This window comes from Mus pahari, chromosome 13, assembly GCF_900095145.1.
Source record: "Mus pahari chromosome 13, PAHARI_EIJ_v1.1, whole genome shotgun sequence".
In the NCBI taxonomy this organism is placed as follows: domain Eukaryota; kingdom Metazoa; phylum Chordata; class Mammalia; order Rodentia; family Muridae; genus Mus; species Mus pahari.
In genome coordinates, this window is record NC_034602.1 from 26,069,027 (window position 1) to 26,082,453 (window position 13,427).

The 13,427-nt window shown below is 44.8% G+C and overlaps 1 protein-coding gene and 1 pseudogene across 3 annotated transcripts in view; one reads left to right on the plus strand and one right to left on the minus strand.

Moving 5' to 3' along the window:
• The window catches only part of Eif4enif1 (eukaryotic translation initiation factor 4E nuclear import factor 1), a 43,134-nt gene extending 34,677 nt beyond the window's left edge, over positions 1 to 8,457 (minus strand). For 2 of the 3 annotated variants that reach the window (XM_029545173.1, XM_029545171.1), the window contains exons 1-2: positions 8,376 to 8,457; positions 7,613 to 7,733 (exon numbers count right to left, since the gene is read on the minus strand). In XM_029545173.1, the coding sequence (XP_029401033.1) occupies positions 7,613 to 7,705 (93 nt within the window). In that variant the 5' untranslated portion in view covers positions 7,706 to 7,733; positions 8,376 to 8,457. Of the gene's footprint in view, positions 1 to 7,612; positions 7,734 to 8,210; positions 8,303 to 8,375 lie in introns of those variants that run through there. The other variant, XM_029545172.1, reaches the window with a different exon arrangement.
• Positions 8,458 to 13,034: 4,577 nt separating this feature from the next.
• LOC110330957 lies at positions 13,035 to 13,391 on the plus strand (annotated as a pseudogene).
• The last annotated feature ends 36 nt before the right edge of the window (positions 13,392 to 13,427 follow it).

Sequence of the window (13,427 nt, forward strand, 5' to 3'; positions counted from 1 at the left end):
AAAAAACACACCAACAACCACCAACCAGTTAGGGGCTGTCAAAATAGCTCAGTTGGTAAAGTCTTTGCCTTCTAAGCAGGAAACCCAAAATCTACATGCTTTTTTTTTTAAAAAAAAAAAAAAAAAAAAAAGAGGCTGGAGAGGTGGCTCAGTGCTTTTGAGTACTGCTGGTCTTCCAGGTCCTGAGTTCAATTCCCAGCAACCACCTGGTGGCTCATAACCATCTGTAATGGGATCCAATGCCCTCTTCTGGCATGTATCATACATGCACACAGAACATTCATACATAAAAATTTAAAAGAAAAAGGAAAGGAAGAAAAGAAAAGAAAAGAAAAGAAACGAAACGAAACGAAAAGAAAAGAAAAGAAAAGAAAAGAAAAGAAAAGAAAAGAAAAGAGGAAAAGGAAAAGGAAAAGGAAAAGAAGTGTCGGGCGTAATTAAGAGAGATTCCTGGAGCTCCCTGGCTGGCCTGCCAGCCTGATAAACTCCATTAGGTACAGGACAGACAAATAAGGCAGATCACATCTGAGATCACACACTTACAGACACACACATAATCCTGGGGTTATAACCACAAACATCTCATCTTGAGAAATGGCTAGTTTTGTGACCTCAAGGTATGATACCCATCCAAATCTTGTGAGTAGTGTTCACTTTCCAAACAACTCTGATGGACCTCAGAGGTTAAGAGTTAGTGCTGGGCCTTGGTGGTACACAACTTTAATCCTAACACTAAGAGCAGAGGCAAGAGGATATCTGAGTGTTTGAGACCAGTCTGTTTTAAACAGCTAGCTCTATATGAGCCAGGGTTACACTATGAAACTGTCAGAAAAACAAACAAGAGTAGGGCAATGGAGGTACCCATGTTTAATTTCAGCACTTGTGAGACAGAGGCCAGCATGGTCTACACGGGAAGTTCCAGGGTAGCAGGGCTATATAGAAAAACTGTCTTGAAACAAACAAAACTGAATAATTACTGTTCTTGGGCTTGGGGAGTAACAGAACTCCTGCATGAGTAAAGCCTTGGGCTTTCATCCTTAATACCATGAAAGAAAGATAAAGGAATGTAGCTGGGCACTGTTACACGTTTCTGATCCTAACACTATGTCTGTGAGTTCAAGCCAGCTTAGCCTACATAGAAAGACTGCCTCACAAAAACAAAAATCCAAAAATGAAAAGAAAGAGAAGTTAAGGCTTTAAATATGTTGCTCAAAATGAGGCCCAAAATCTACCTGGACATTTAGGTGGGCAGAAGGCTTCTTGTTGGATTTAGAGAGCTGAAATGTACTCCATTCAAGCAATGTCCCGAGGCACATAAAAGACTATTGGCTAGGTTAACAGTTTACTCTTCCTTTCTCTAAGGCAAGGTCTCACTTTGTATTGTAGGTCTAGTCTTGAACTCAAGAAAGCCACCTGAAGCTGGGCGTGGTGGTGCATGCCTTTAATCCCAGCACTCGGGAAGCAGAGGCAGGTGGATTTCTGAGTTCGAGGCCAGCCTGGTCTACAAAGTGAGTTCCAGGACAGCCAGGGCTATACAGAGAAACCCTGTCTCAAAAAAACAAAGAGTTCAGGCTGGTGAGATGGCTCAGTGGGCAAGAGCACCCGACTTCTCTTCCAAAGGTCCGGAGTTCAAATCCCAGCAACCACATGGTGGCTCATAACCATCTGTAACAAGATCTGACTCCCTCTTTCTGGAGTGTCTGAAGACAGCTATAGTGTACGTACATATAATAAATAAATAAATCTTTAAAAAACAAAACAAAACAAAAAACCCAAAGAGATCCACCTGCTTCTGCCTCCTGGATATTGGGATTAAAACTACATAGTTGGCAATTTCATTAAGCTTTAACATCACCTATTCCGTGAAAAGAAGCCCTTTCTGGGTATTTTCAAAGAAAACTTCTGATTTTGACTGAAGATGCCAACTGTAGCTGGGAATGCTTACGCCTCCAGAGCATTTCATCAGAATGTGAGAACACTCTTCTGTTGACCTTACAGACTGTGGACCAAACCTCTGAAATCATCCCATACATATGAGAGGATTTAGTCCTTGACTTTTCACTATTTGCACAGGTTGCTAAAACTTGACCAGGCAGAAACAAGCTACTAATTAACTGTCCAAACCACACACACACACACACACACACACCTAGGGAAGCTGTGTCAAGCTCCCTTAAAAATCTTGTCAAGCTTCCCAAAACAATCAATCTGGGAGAAACTGACACACACTCTAGTAATCAGTGGAAAAGGAGACCATGAATAAGTCTGGATAGAAACCTAAAGCAACAATGGCTAAGCTCCTCATCCAAATATTTCTCTAAGAACCCCACAGGGAAGCAGCATTAGCATCCTGACACCAAAACCACACATGTGATAATGCAGAAGGGGACAAAAGATGACTCTTTGTAAAATGAATTTGATTCTTTCTATTGAGTCAGGGTCTCTATTACATATCACTGTGAGATCTGGAACTCATTATGTAGACCAGGCTGATCTCAAACTCATAGAGATCTTCCAACCTCTGACTCTGAAGGACTGGGATTAAAGGCATGTGTGGGGCTGGAGAGATGGTTCAGCGGTTAGAAGCAATAACTGTTCTTCTAAAGGTCCTGAGTTCAAATCCCAGCAACCACATGGTGGCTAACATCTGTAATGAGATCTGACTTCTGGTGTGTCTGAAAACAGCTACAGTGTACTCATATACATAAAGAAGATATTTAGGGCTGGTGAGATGGCTCAGTTGGTAAGAGCACTCGACTGCTCTTCAGAAGGTCCAGAGTTCAAATCCCAGCAACCACATGGTGGCTCACAACCATCCGTAACAAGATCTGACACCCTCTTCTGGAGTGTCTGAAGACAGCTACAATGTACTTAAATATAATAAATAAATAAATCTTTAAAAAAAAAAATATTAAAAAAAAAAAAAAAAGAGGCATATGCCACCACACACTGGCACTAATTTTGAATCTTTTTCTTTTAATTTTTCTTTCTTTCTTTTTTTTTTTTTTTTTTTTTTATGATTTATTTTACTATATATAAGTTCGCTGTAGCTGTCTTCAGACACACCAGAAGAGGGCATTAGATTTCACTACAGATGGTTGTGAGCCACCATGTGGTTGCTGGGATTTGAACTCAGGACCTTCAGATGAGCAGTCATTGTTCTTAACTGCTGAGCCATCTCTCCAGCCCCTGATTCTGATTTTTTTTTTTTCTTCCGAGACAGGGTTTCTCTGTATAGCCCTGGCTTTGTAGACCAGGCTGGCCTTGAACTCAGAAATCCACCTGCCTCTGCCTCCCAGGTGCTGGGATTAAAGGCGCGTGCCACCATGCCCGGCTGATTTTGATTCTTAACAGCAAGAAGTTCAGTATAAATAAGATGTTTTGCTTTTTTTTTCCTTTCAAGACAGGGTTTCCTGGTCTGCCTTTTTAAAAATCAAGACTTTAGTGCATTAAGTTCTAAGCACTCTACAAGTGACCTATGATCTTCCTAACGAACACCCTTGTCCTAACAATAGCCATTAGGTGGAGGGCCATCTCTGATCTCCTCTTCCAGTCCCTACCTTCCCTGTGGCCATCAATATTGGGCTGGGCCCATCAGGCTTCTTATAGTAGTGATCTGATACTTCACTGGAACTGACCTCAAAGATAACACAGCTTTAAAAATAGGTAATAATGGGGTCTGGGGAGACAGTTCAGTAGACAGGAGTACTTGCTCTACAAACCCAAGGAATTGAGTTTGAATCCCCTGGATTCAAAAATCAGAATGTGGCTATACCCAGAATGGGGATGGAGAACAATGGATCCCATGAGCTCACTGGCCAGCCAGGCGAGCTTCTGATTCAAGGAAGGACTGTGCCTCAGGACAGTAAATCAGACAGCAGACCACGCATGGGTGTCACCACCTACACACTCACACAGGTGCAACATAGACAGCCAACACACACAAACACAACAATGGGGTAACAACACCTGTTTCAAGCAATTGGCCAATGTCACTGATGAATGTAGCCAGCTACTAAAGGGGATGCTGAGAATAATTTGGTAGATGGTTAGCACCACTGAGCCATACCCACCCACTCTAACAGTGGCTGATCTAACAGACTTCTCTAGTGGAGAATGCATAGGAAACTGAAAATGCTACTAGAAGAAAAAAAACAACAACAACACCTAGTTTTCTTTTGTTCAAATTTCCCCCTCTGTGCACCTGGTCAATGCAATAAAAATAAACCTTGCCTTTTAGTCAAAATAACTGTTAAAAAAAAAAAAACAATGTAAAACTACAGAACGGTAAGCAGGTTCTGAGTCCCAACTTTTCAAGGGGAGCTAGAACTGGAAAGGTAGGAAATGCCAATACCTATGGTCTTGCCAGCCAGCTAACCCAACATTCAAGTTACTTCTAGGGCAATCTGCTTCCGAGTTAGACTGGAGATGGACAGTACAGCTTACGGGAAGAGGGCACCCCTAGTAGGCATTAGGCCATACAGGCTCCATGACAGACAAAAACAGCAAAAGAAGGCGTTTAACTTGCCTTGATTCTAAAGCTGGTATTAAAATGAGATCCATCTTTGAGTAGGCCTGTTTAATGAATCATATAGTTCTTAGCAGAAATATGTACCAGACACTAGACCTGAGCTTTCCCATTTATTCACATAAAGGCTCCTAGAAGATCAGCAGTAGTGTCTTCACTTTAGAGGGAAAGGATTAAGATTTTTAAGATTAAGAGAAGCTTAGTGGCCAGGATGCATGCCTTCTATCCCAGCATGGGATCGCAGAGAGTTTGAGGTCAGCCTGGTCTATGGAGCAAGTTCTAGTACAGCCAGGGCCACACAGAGGAACCCGTTTCCAAAAGAGGGGGGCAAGGAGGGAGAGGGAGAGAAAGGAGGGAGGGGGAGAGAGAAAGAGAGGCTAAGTTTAAGACTGAAGGTCATACAAGTTAATGGTAAAGTAGTAATCCTGTCCATGAGTGGCACTCAACAATCCTTAGCCTCTCCTCCCAAGCTGTATCACCCTTTATGAAGCTGTGCAACTAATTACCAGACTTGATCCTGTCTAGCTGGACCACTGGAACCCTCAGCAAACTCCCACATTCTTGGGCAGGTTGCCCATAAGCCTAGCATCCTATTATAGTAACCTTTCTTGAATTAAAGGTCCCTCCTAAAACTTTCTGTGTGCAATGACTGGTTTCTTATCTAGCTAAACTTCCTATCATGATGGGCAAGTAGGAGAACACTCATATGGGGGGGGGGGGTCAAAGAACCTGAGTCCCAACTTTTCAAGGGGAGCTAGAACTGGAAAGGTAGGAAATGTCAGAACCCAGTACCTATGGTCTTGCCAGCCAGCTAAGAACGTCCAGTTACCTACGTACTGGACAGCTGACATACTAAGAATGGATAATGAGCCGGGCATGGTGGCCCATGCCTTTAATCCCAGCACTTGGGAGGCAGAGGCAGGCGGATTTCTGAGTTCGAGGCCAGCCTGGTCTACAGACAGCCAGGGCTACACAGAGAAACCCTGTATCGAAAAATCAAAAAATAAATAAATAAATAAATAAATAATGGATAATGACTTTTTACATCCTAACTATGCCTTCCTCAAAACAGACATTCTTATTTTTATGCTAAATACATCACTGAAGTGTCATCTGTTACAGGTTACTAAGTTTATGAACAGTACATATAAAATTGTCAAAGATGATTTTTGTATAGTAAATTTATCAACCAATTCCCAACTTTTACCTAGAATTTAAATCTTTAAATCTTACTGTTTTCTGAAGCTTACTTTCCTCCCTCCGCCCCCCCCCCCCCGGCCTCACTATGTAGCCCTGGCTGTCCTGGAACTCACTCTGCAGACCAGGTTGTCCTCAAACTCACAGACACCTATCAAGAAGTACTTGGAGTTGATGGCACTTGTACCACTGTACAAGTACCAAGTGCTTCACATTTGTAAAGTGTTACTCTTGTAAAGCACTTGGTAGGTTGGAATACAGGAAGATTAAGAGTTCAAGGCCACCGGGCAATGATGGCCCAAGCCTTTAAACCCAGCACTTGAGAGGCAGAGGCAGACAGATTTCTGAGTTCCAGGACAGCCAGGGCTACAAAGAGAAACACTGTCTCAAAAAACCAAAAAACAAACAAACAAACAAAAAAAGAGCTCAAGGCCAGCTTCACCTCAGGTTTAAGGTCAGGTTGGGCTACATGAGAATCCTTCAAAAAAGCCAAGAACTAGGGACGAGCTAGGAAATTTGTAATCAAATAAGCTTGCAAGTAGTTTAAAGCCATTCCCTTCATCTGATACATTCAGATTCACCTGTCAACGTTTTAGGCAATGAGTTTAAGTTGTGGAGTCCTTTTCAAGCATGAGAGCATCTACATTTGGAAGAGAAAGCCTAAATACATAGTTCAAAAGCTTTCTGACAAATGTTCATCTCAGCAATAAGCAGGAGAGGCAGATGGATTTCTGTGCATTTAAAGCCAGCCTAATGGACATTAGTGAATTCCAGAACAGCTAGGGCTACACAGAGAGACCTGACAACTAACATCCTAGCACAAAAGAACACACACCATGACAGAAAAGCACTGAATCAAGAATTCATGGTATATTTAAAAATTCCCTCCAAGGCATACTTATTCATGCATTTATTTAACCATTCATTCTCTCTTTAGTTCTGAAAATGGCTACCTGACACCACCTGACACTTTATACCAACTAGGGAAAAGCAAAGGCAGCAGTACACAAACAAGGCCTAGCTTTAGTAAGTGTCCAAGCAGGCCAGGGGCAATAGGCCATGCTGAAGTTCATGATCGTGTTCATACGGAGGAAATAAGGACATAGGCTCGACTAAAGCATAATCCCTGTCACCAGCAGTTCAAGACTCTCCCCTTTAGGAGCATTTTATATACTCTTTATAAAGCTAGAACTAAGTTACCGTTCTCTGCAGCTTGTTAATCTGTTGAGAAACACTCAGCAGCCTGTACGACACAGATGCATTATCTTGACTACCTATAAAACCTTGCTATGCTTTCTAGTCAGAGAAGACAGTAAGACAACCAGGTTAAAAGCAGCTATATATACCTCTAAATTCACACTCAGAGGCTGAAGCAAGAGGGTACCGATAAAAACAGATTTCCAAAAACTGTATGACAAGTAACCACTATGCAATCTTCAGCAGTGAAATATGACTGAATTCTTACTTTTGTAAGGTTATATCCAATTTATAAATAGTTTAAAAAAGGAAAAGATTAAAAATCCAATTACTCCATCCAGACTCCTCTTCTAGGGACTTGAACTTCTAAGAAACCATCCATACAAAAGACACCGATCCTGTGAAACATCCCAGAGCTGGAAACCTCACCTGATCCCTGCCACCCAATCACCCAACTGTTAAAGAACATCTGGGTGCAAACGCTTATCTACAGATTTCATACAGGGTCTGAGACAACAGCCTTTCACCTAAAACCTACAGTTTAAACCCAATAGTCACACTTAAAAATGACCAAATGCGGATGTTTTACAAAATTTATTTAGTCCCCCAATGAGTCAGAGCAAAACTACCACTTTAAATAATTCGAATGAAATAGCTACACATTATTACTTCACGTGAAACAAAACTTACTTTCGTATAGCGATGGGGCAATTTGGAGGAGGGCAGTTTCTTCAGCTCAAGGAAAGCATCTACATTTTCTGTTTCATCCAAGCTTTTCTCCATGGCTTCTTGGTGGACAATTTTTTCGCACCTGGAAAATAAAATTAGGCACAAAACTGTCAAACAGAACGATAAATATTACGAAGCCTTAGCAGGTTCTGAAACTGGAACTTTGAGGGGAAAAAAATGAAAAAAACTCAAAATAGTTTTTTAAAAAAAAAAAATCCCAAAACTACGGTATGAACCCGAACTAAATTGGAAAGAGAACCACCTGAAGTATTCAGAGTACCCATGGCGAAGGAAAGCAGAAGGGGAAGGGGCCCAACTCAGAGCACAAGCTTTAATTATCTTTAATACAAAGGGAAACCAAAATAGTCGCTGCCACCTACAAGAATCGACCTGGCGGCGGTGGTGGTTAAGTTTCCCGGAGTAGAGTAGAGGTAGGACTGGTTGGGCTGCCGATCCGGGAAGTCGGGCTGCTGGAAAGTGCCTGTCACTTGTCAATGGATGGCACCAGCTGCCACTTATTACCCGAGCGAGAGGGGCTGGGGAACCGGCCGGAGCGCACCTCTCTCAGCCGGCCACACCTGTGGCCATGTGAGGGACGTCCGCGGCGACGGAGGGCCGGTGCGGGCCTCCTCTGGGAAACTCCACTCCTCCCACGAACCCCTGGCCCCTCACCCAGGCCCCAGGCTAGAAGCGCCTCCGGAAGAAGGGCAGGGACGGTACTCACGGAGGGAGGCGGGCCGCAGGGAGCAGGGAGCAAGTCCACAGGTCGGCCGCCTAGAGCCGGCGCAGGCCCGCCTGCTGCCCGCCGGCCGCCCGCGCGCCTCGCGCCTCTGCCGCCCCCCGCGCGCGCCCAGCCGCCCGCGCTCCCGGGGCAGCGCGCCGTCCTCGCACGCAGGCCGGGGCCCCGCGCTTGCCGTACCCTCGCTGGGAGCGCCCGCCGCCGGGCGTCCCCCCGCGCCCGCTCCAGGCCCGGCGTCGCTGGCCGCGGCCTGCGCTTGCGCCCCCCCCCCACCCGCTCGGGCTGGCTCTCCTCAGCCGCCGTAACCGCGGCCCGGCCCTCCGGCGCGGCTCTCCGCCCCCTCCCCCTAATAACTCCCGTCGCTCACCGCGGGGGCCCAGGCCCAGCCCTCACGGCTCGCAGGACCTGGGGTGTCCGCGGCGGTGCCTGGCAGAAAAGCCGCGCTGGGCGACGCTGTCCGCCGCGTTGGGTTCCGCGTGGGCCGGATGGCGAGGCCACAATAGCCAGACGGGCACGGCGGCTACGGGAAGGCGATCGCGACGGGAGCCGTGGGAGCCGGCGCTCGGGCTCACAGGCGGCCGCTGTGGGCAACTCAAGGAAGGGCGCCGCGTTCCCACGCGTCATGAGGGGCGGAGCCAGCAGCGCGTTGTCCCGGACCCGCGCCACGCCGGCGCGAGCGGGGTGGTCTGGGTGGGTCTGTGTTGTCCAGTTGCTGGCGGCCACCGGGCTGGGCCACTGCTGGTGCTTTTGAGGCAGGGGTCAGTTAGGAGAACCTTGTCGTGACCTGTTTGTTTCCTATTGGTGTGATCTAGGGTAAAGTTCTGAGCGGCCCGATTTTTTTCGCGCCTTTTTGTCTGCTAAAACTGTCCCTGAAGTTATTCTGAAGGGCATTAGTCATAAGAGATGGTGCATTGATAAGCAAGTTTGTCACAATTATTTGTGATCCCACGTGAAGGGAATTGACTAATTAGAGTAGCTTTCAATGAATAATCTGGAAGAGTTAAGTATCTGAGGGAAATGAGAAAGCCTGGCCTTTGCCCGAGTGCCGAAACAAGTTGGTGGAGGATACAGATACGGATATAAGTGAATAATCCAAGAACTGCCGCTCTGGGAAGGTCACTTGTGAACAGGTCTGTAGGAGTATGCCAAGCTGTTTCTGCACGGTGGAACTGCCCAGAATTAATACTACTTTGTCATGGAGGGAGATAGTTTTTTTGTTTTGTTTCCTGTAAAGAACAGCGAGGCTGAACATGATGGCCTGAACCCTTGATCTTTATTTTTCGGATCTTGAAACCGGGAGTTGGAAGCCAGCGGGGCATTGAACATCGTTTATTTTACTTGGAAAAGCTACTTCCCTTTCTTTCTGTGAGTTTTGGCAACAAAAGTAATTGTTTTCCCTTTTGTAATGACTAATAAAGTCTTTTTCACAAGCTATCTTTTGTAACAGGTTTTCACTATGTAACCCTAGCTGGCTTACAAAGTGCTGGGGATTACAGGCGTGTGCCTAAAAAATACAGACAACAGACATAGAAACATTTGCACTTAGGCCTGATTCTCCATTGTTATATAGGCTGTGTAGAGTTAGGAAATATATTTATCTTTAGCTTAGTTTAGGAAATGGAAATAGCAGCACTGAAGATTAAATTTAGCAATGGGAGGGGGCAGAGCCTTATATAATATGTATAAAGTTTCTTGAAAGTATTTAATATGCAAAGACACATCATAGGGAATCCACACTGATTGCTTTTCTTTTTTTAAAGATTTATTTATTATATGTAAGTACACTGTAGCTGTTTTCAGACCTACCAGAAGGCATCCACCCTCATTACAGATGGTTATAAGCCACCTGGTGGTTGTGGATTTGAACTCGACCTCTTGGAAGAGCAGTCATTGCTCTTAACCACTGAGCCAACTCTCCAGATCTTACTCCAGCCTGCTCACTGACACCCCAGAAGAGGGCATCAGATCTCATTAAGAATGGTTGTGAGCCATAATGTTGCTGGGATTTGAACTCACCACCTTCAGAAAAGCAGTTGGCACTCTTAACTGCTGAGCCGTCTCTCCAGCCCGCTTTTATTTTCTTAATAGCCATGTTTTCTAGGTTGGAGGTGTAGCTCAAGAATAAGAGTGCTGGGGCTGGTGAGATGGCTCAGTGGGTAAGAGCACCCGACTGCTCTTCTGAGGGTCCGGAGTTCAAATCCCAGCAACCACATGGTGGCTCATAACCATCCGTAACAAGATCTGATGCCCTCTTCTGGAGTGTCTGAAGACAGCTACAGTGTACTTACATATAATATATAAATAATAAATCTTTAAAAGAAAAAAAAAAAAAGAACAAGAGTGCTTTCTTGATCTTTAGCACCATAGAACAAAAACAACAGATTTTCTTTGGGATCTAGATTCTTAAAGCTGAGAGAAATAGGACCAATCCTTTGGTTATAGAGTACAGAAGGTATCCACTCCCAGGTGCTGCCAGGACTCTACCTAAGTCATACAGTAGTAGCAGTCATCTTGGTGGTGCATGCCTTTAATCCCAGTACCCGGGAGGCAGAGGCAGGCGGATTTTTGAGTTCAAGACCAGTCTGGTCTACAGAGTGAGTTCCAGGACAGCCAAGGCACAGAGAAACCCTGTCTCAAAAAAACAAAAAAAGTAGTAGCAGTCAAGCTCAACTAATCTGTGCTAAGCAAGTACTCTGGAAAACTGAATGAGCAAAATTTCTAGCCCAGGAAATTACTCTCTTGAAGTTATCAGGGTCACTTAGTGAAATCTGAGTATATTTAACTACCCATCAGTCTCATCAGTCAGAAAAGGATCAAAGTTCCACTCTTCTGTTTTATAGAAAAATTAGAGGTAACATAAAAATGCACTGGGCCTGGACATAGCACTACCACTCCTGGACACAGGCATACCTGAGCTCCAGGATAGCATGGGCTACATAGTGAGATTATGTCCCCCCACCCAAAAAAATGAGAGACAGGGCTGGTAGAAATGGCCCAACAGTTAAGAGCACAGGTTGCTCTCACTGAGGACCCAGGTTTGATTCCAAGCATCTACATGATTCCACATGGAACAACTACAGTTCCGGGAGAACCTTCTGGCCTTGGAAGACAATAGACATGCATGTCACACACTACCTCCACTTAGGTAAATCACTAATGCGCATAAAATAAATCTTGAAAAATTAAAAATAAAAAGTAAAAAATAGGGACTGGAGATATAGCTCAGTGGTAAGAGTACAAGCTTAGTATGTACAGGGTCCTCAGATCCCTAGCGGCCACTAAAAAACAAAAACCAAACAAGTCATACCCCAAACCAGAGGATTAAGCCAGTATCAGTATTTTGCTCACAAATTTATAAATTGGTCAGGTAGCAACAGCTGTTCTCTGACTCATTCATCACTTAAGGGCCAGGAAACCCTTAATAAGGTCCCGTATACTCATTCTTGGGAATGGGAGGTTCAGTCAGGGATGGCTATGGAGCTGTGGAACACACATGTCCTTTCTTTCTTTTTTCTTTTTTCTTTTTTCTTTTTTTTTTTTTGGTTTTTCGAGACAGGGTTTCTCTGTGTAGCCCTGGCTGTCCTGGAACTCACTCTGTAGACCAGGCTGGCCTCGAACTCAGAAATCCGCCTGCCTTTGCCTCCCAAGTGCTGGGATTAAAGGCATGCGCCACCACGCCCGGCTTTTTATTTTTTTTTTTAAAGATGTATTTATTTATTGTATGTAAGTACACTGTAGCTGTCTTCAGACACTCCAGAAGAGGGAGTCAAATCTCGTTGAGCATGGTTGTGAGCCACCATGTGGTTGCTGGGATTTGAACTCAGGACCTTCGGAAGAGCAGTCGGGTGCTCTTACCCGATGAGCCATTTCACCAGCCCTTATTTTATTTTTTTTAAATATATGTATGTTTGTATGCCTTGTGTGTTTGTATGTACATGCCTGGTGCCCTCAGAGGTCAGAAGGTGACTCATCTGGAACTGGAGTTACAGATGGAGTCAGCATGTGTGTGCTGGGAAGTGCTTGTGAGTCCTCTGCAATAACAGTGTACCTGCTGAGCCAACTCTTCCACCCCTACATGACATGTTTATTATGTGTGTGCACCACATGTGTGCCTGGTACCCTCGAGGAGAGTAGCAGATCCCCTGGAACTGGAATTACAGATGGATTTTGAGCCACCAAGTGGGTACTGGGAACTGAACTTGGGTCCTCTGGAAGAACAAGTGTTCTTAACTGCTGAGCCATTTCTTCACTGTTGCAGGATATTTGATCACACTGTGAGCTTTGTGATGGGGTTATTTACTGGAAAAAATGTTGTTTTTTTGTTTGTTTTTGTTTTTTTTAGTTGTGGTATGGCTAAGCCTTAGCACACACCTTTAATCCAAGAGCTTTTTGCTTGAATATTATAAATAGGATTAAATAAAATTAATCATAGGTCAAGAAGTGGAGCAAGCAACCAGTTTCTCTGTGTAGCCCTGGCTGTCCTGGAACTCACTCTATAGACCAGGCTGGCCTTGAACTTAGAAATCCGACTGCCTCTGCCTCCCAAGTGCTGGGATTAAAGGCATGTGCCACCACTGCCTGGTGTCTATACTCTTTTATTGATTCCATCTTTGAAACAGTAGTGTTGGAGGGTTAGTCACCAACATGCAGCTCATTGTCTGTGCCCAGGAACTATACACCCTCTACACACCCTCAAAGTGACTGGCCAGGAAATCAAAGTTCATGTGGCTCGGTATTGTCCCTGAAGATGAAGTCATGTTTGTGGCAGGCTCGATGCTGGAGGATGATGCCACCCTAGGTAAGTGTAGAGCCCCTGACTACTTTAGAAGTACCTGGTCATATGGTTCCTGGTTCTCTGGCTTGTGCTGTGTGAGAGATCATACTCCCAAGGTGGCCAAACAGGAGAAGACAGGCCAGGCTAAGTGGTGAATGTGGTTCAACTCTTGTTCTGTCAACGTTGTACCCACCTTTGGCAAGAAGGGCCCCAATGCTAGTTCCTAAATCCTATCGTAATCCTGGCACTCTTTTTTTTTTTTT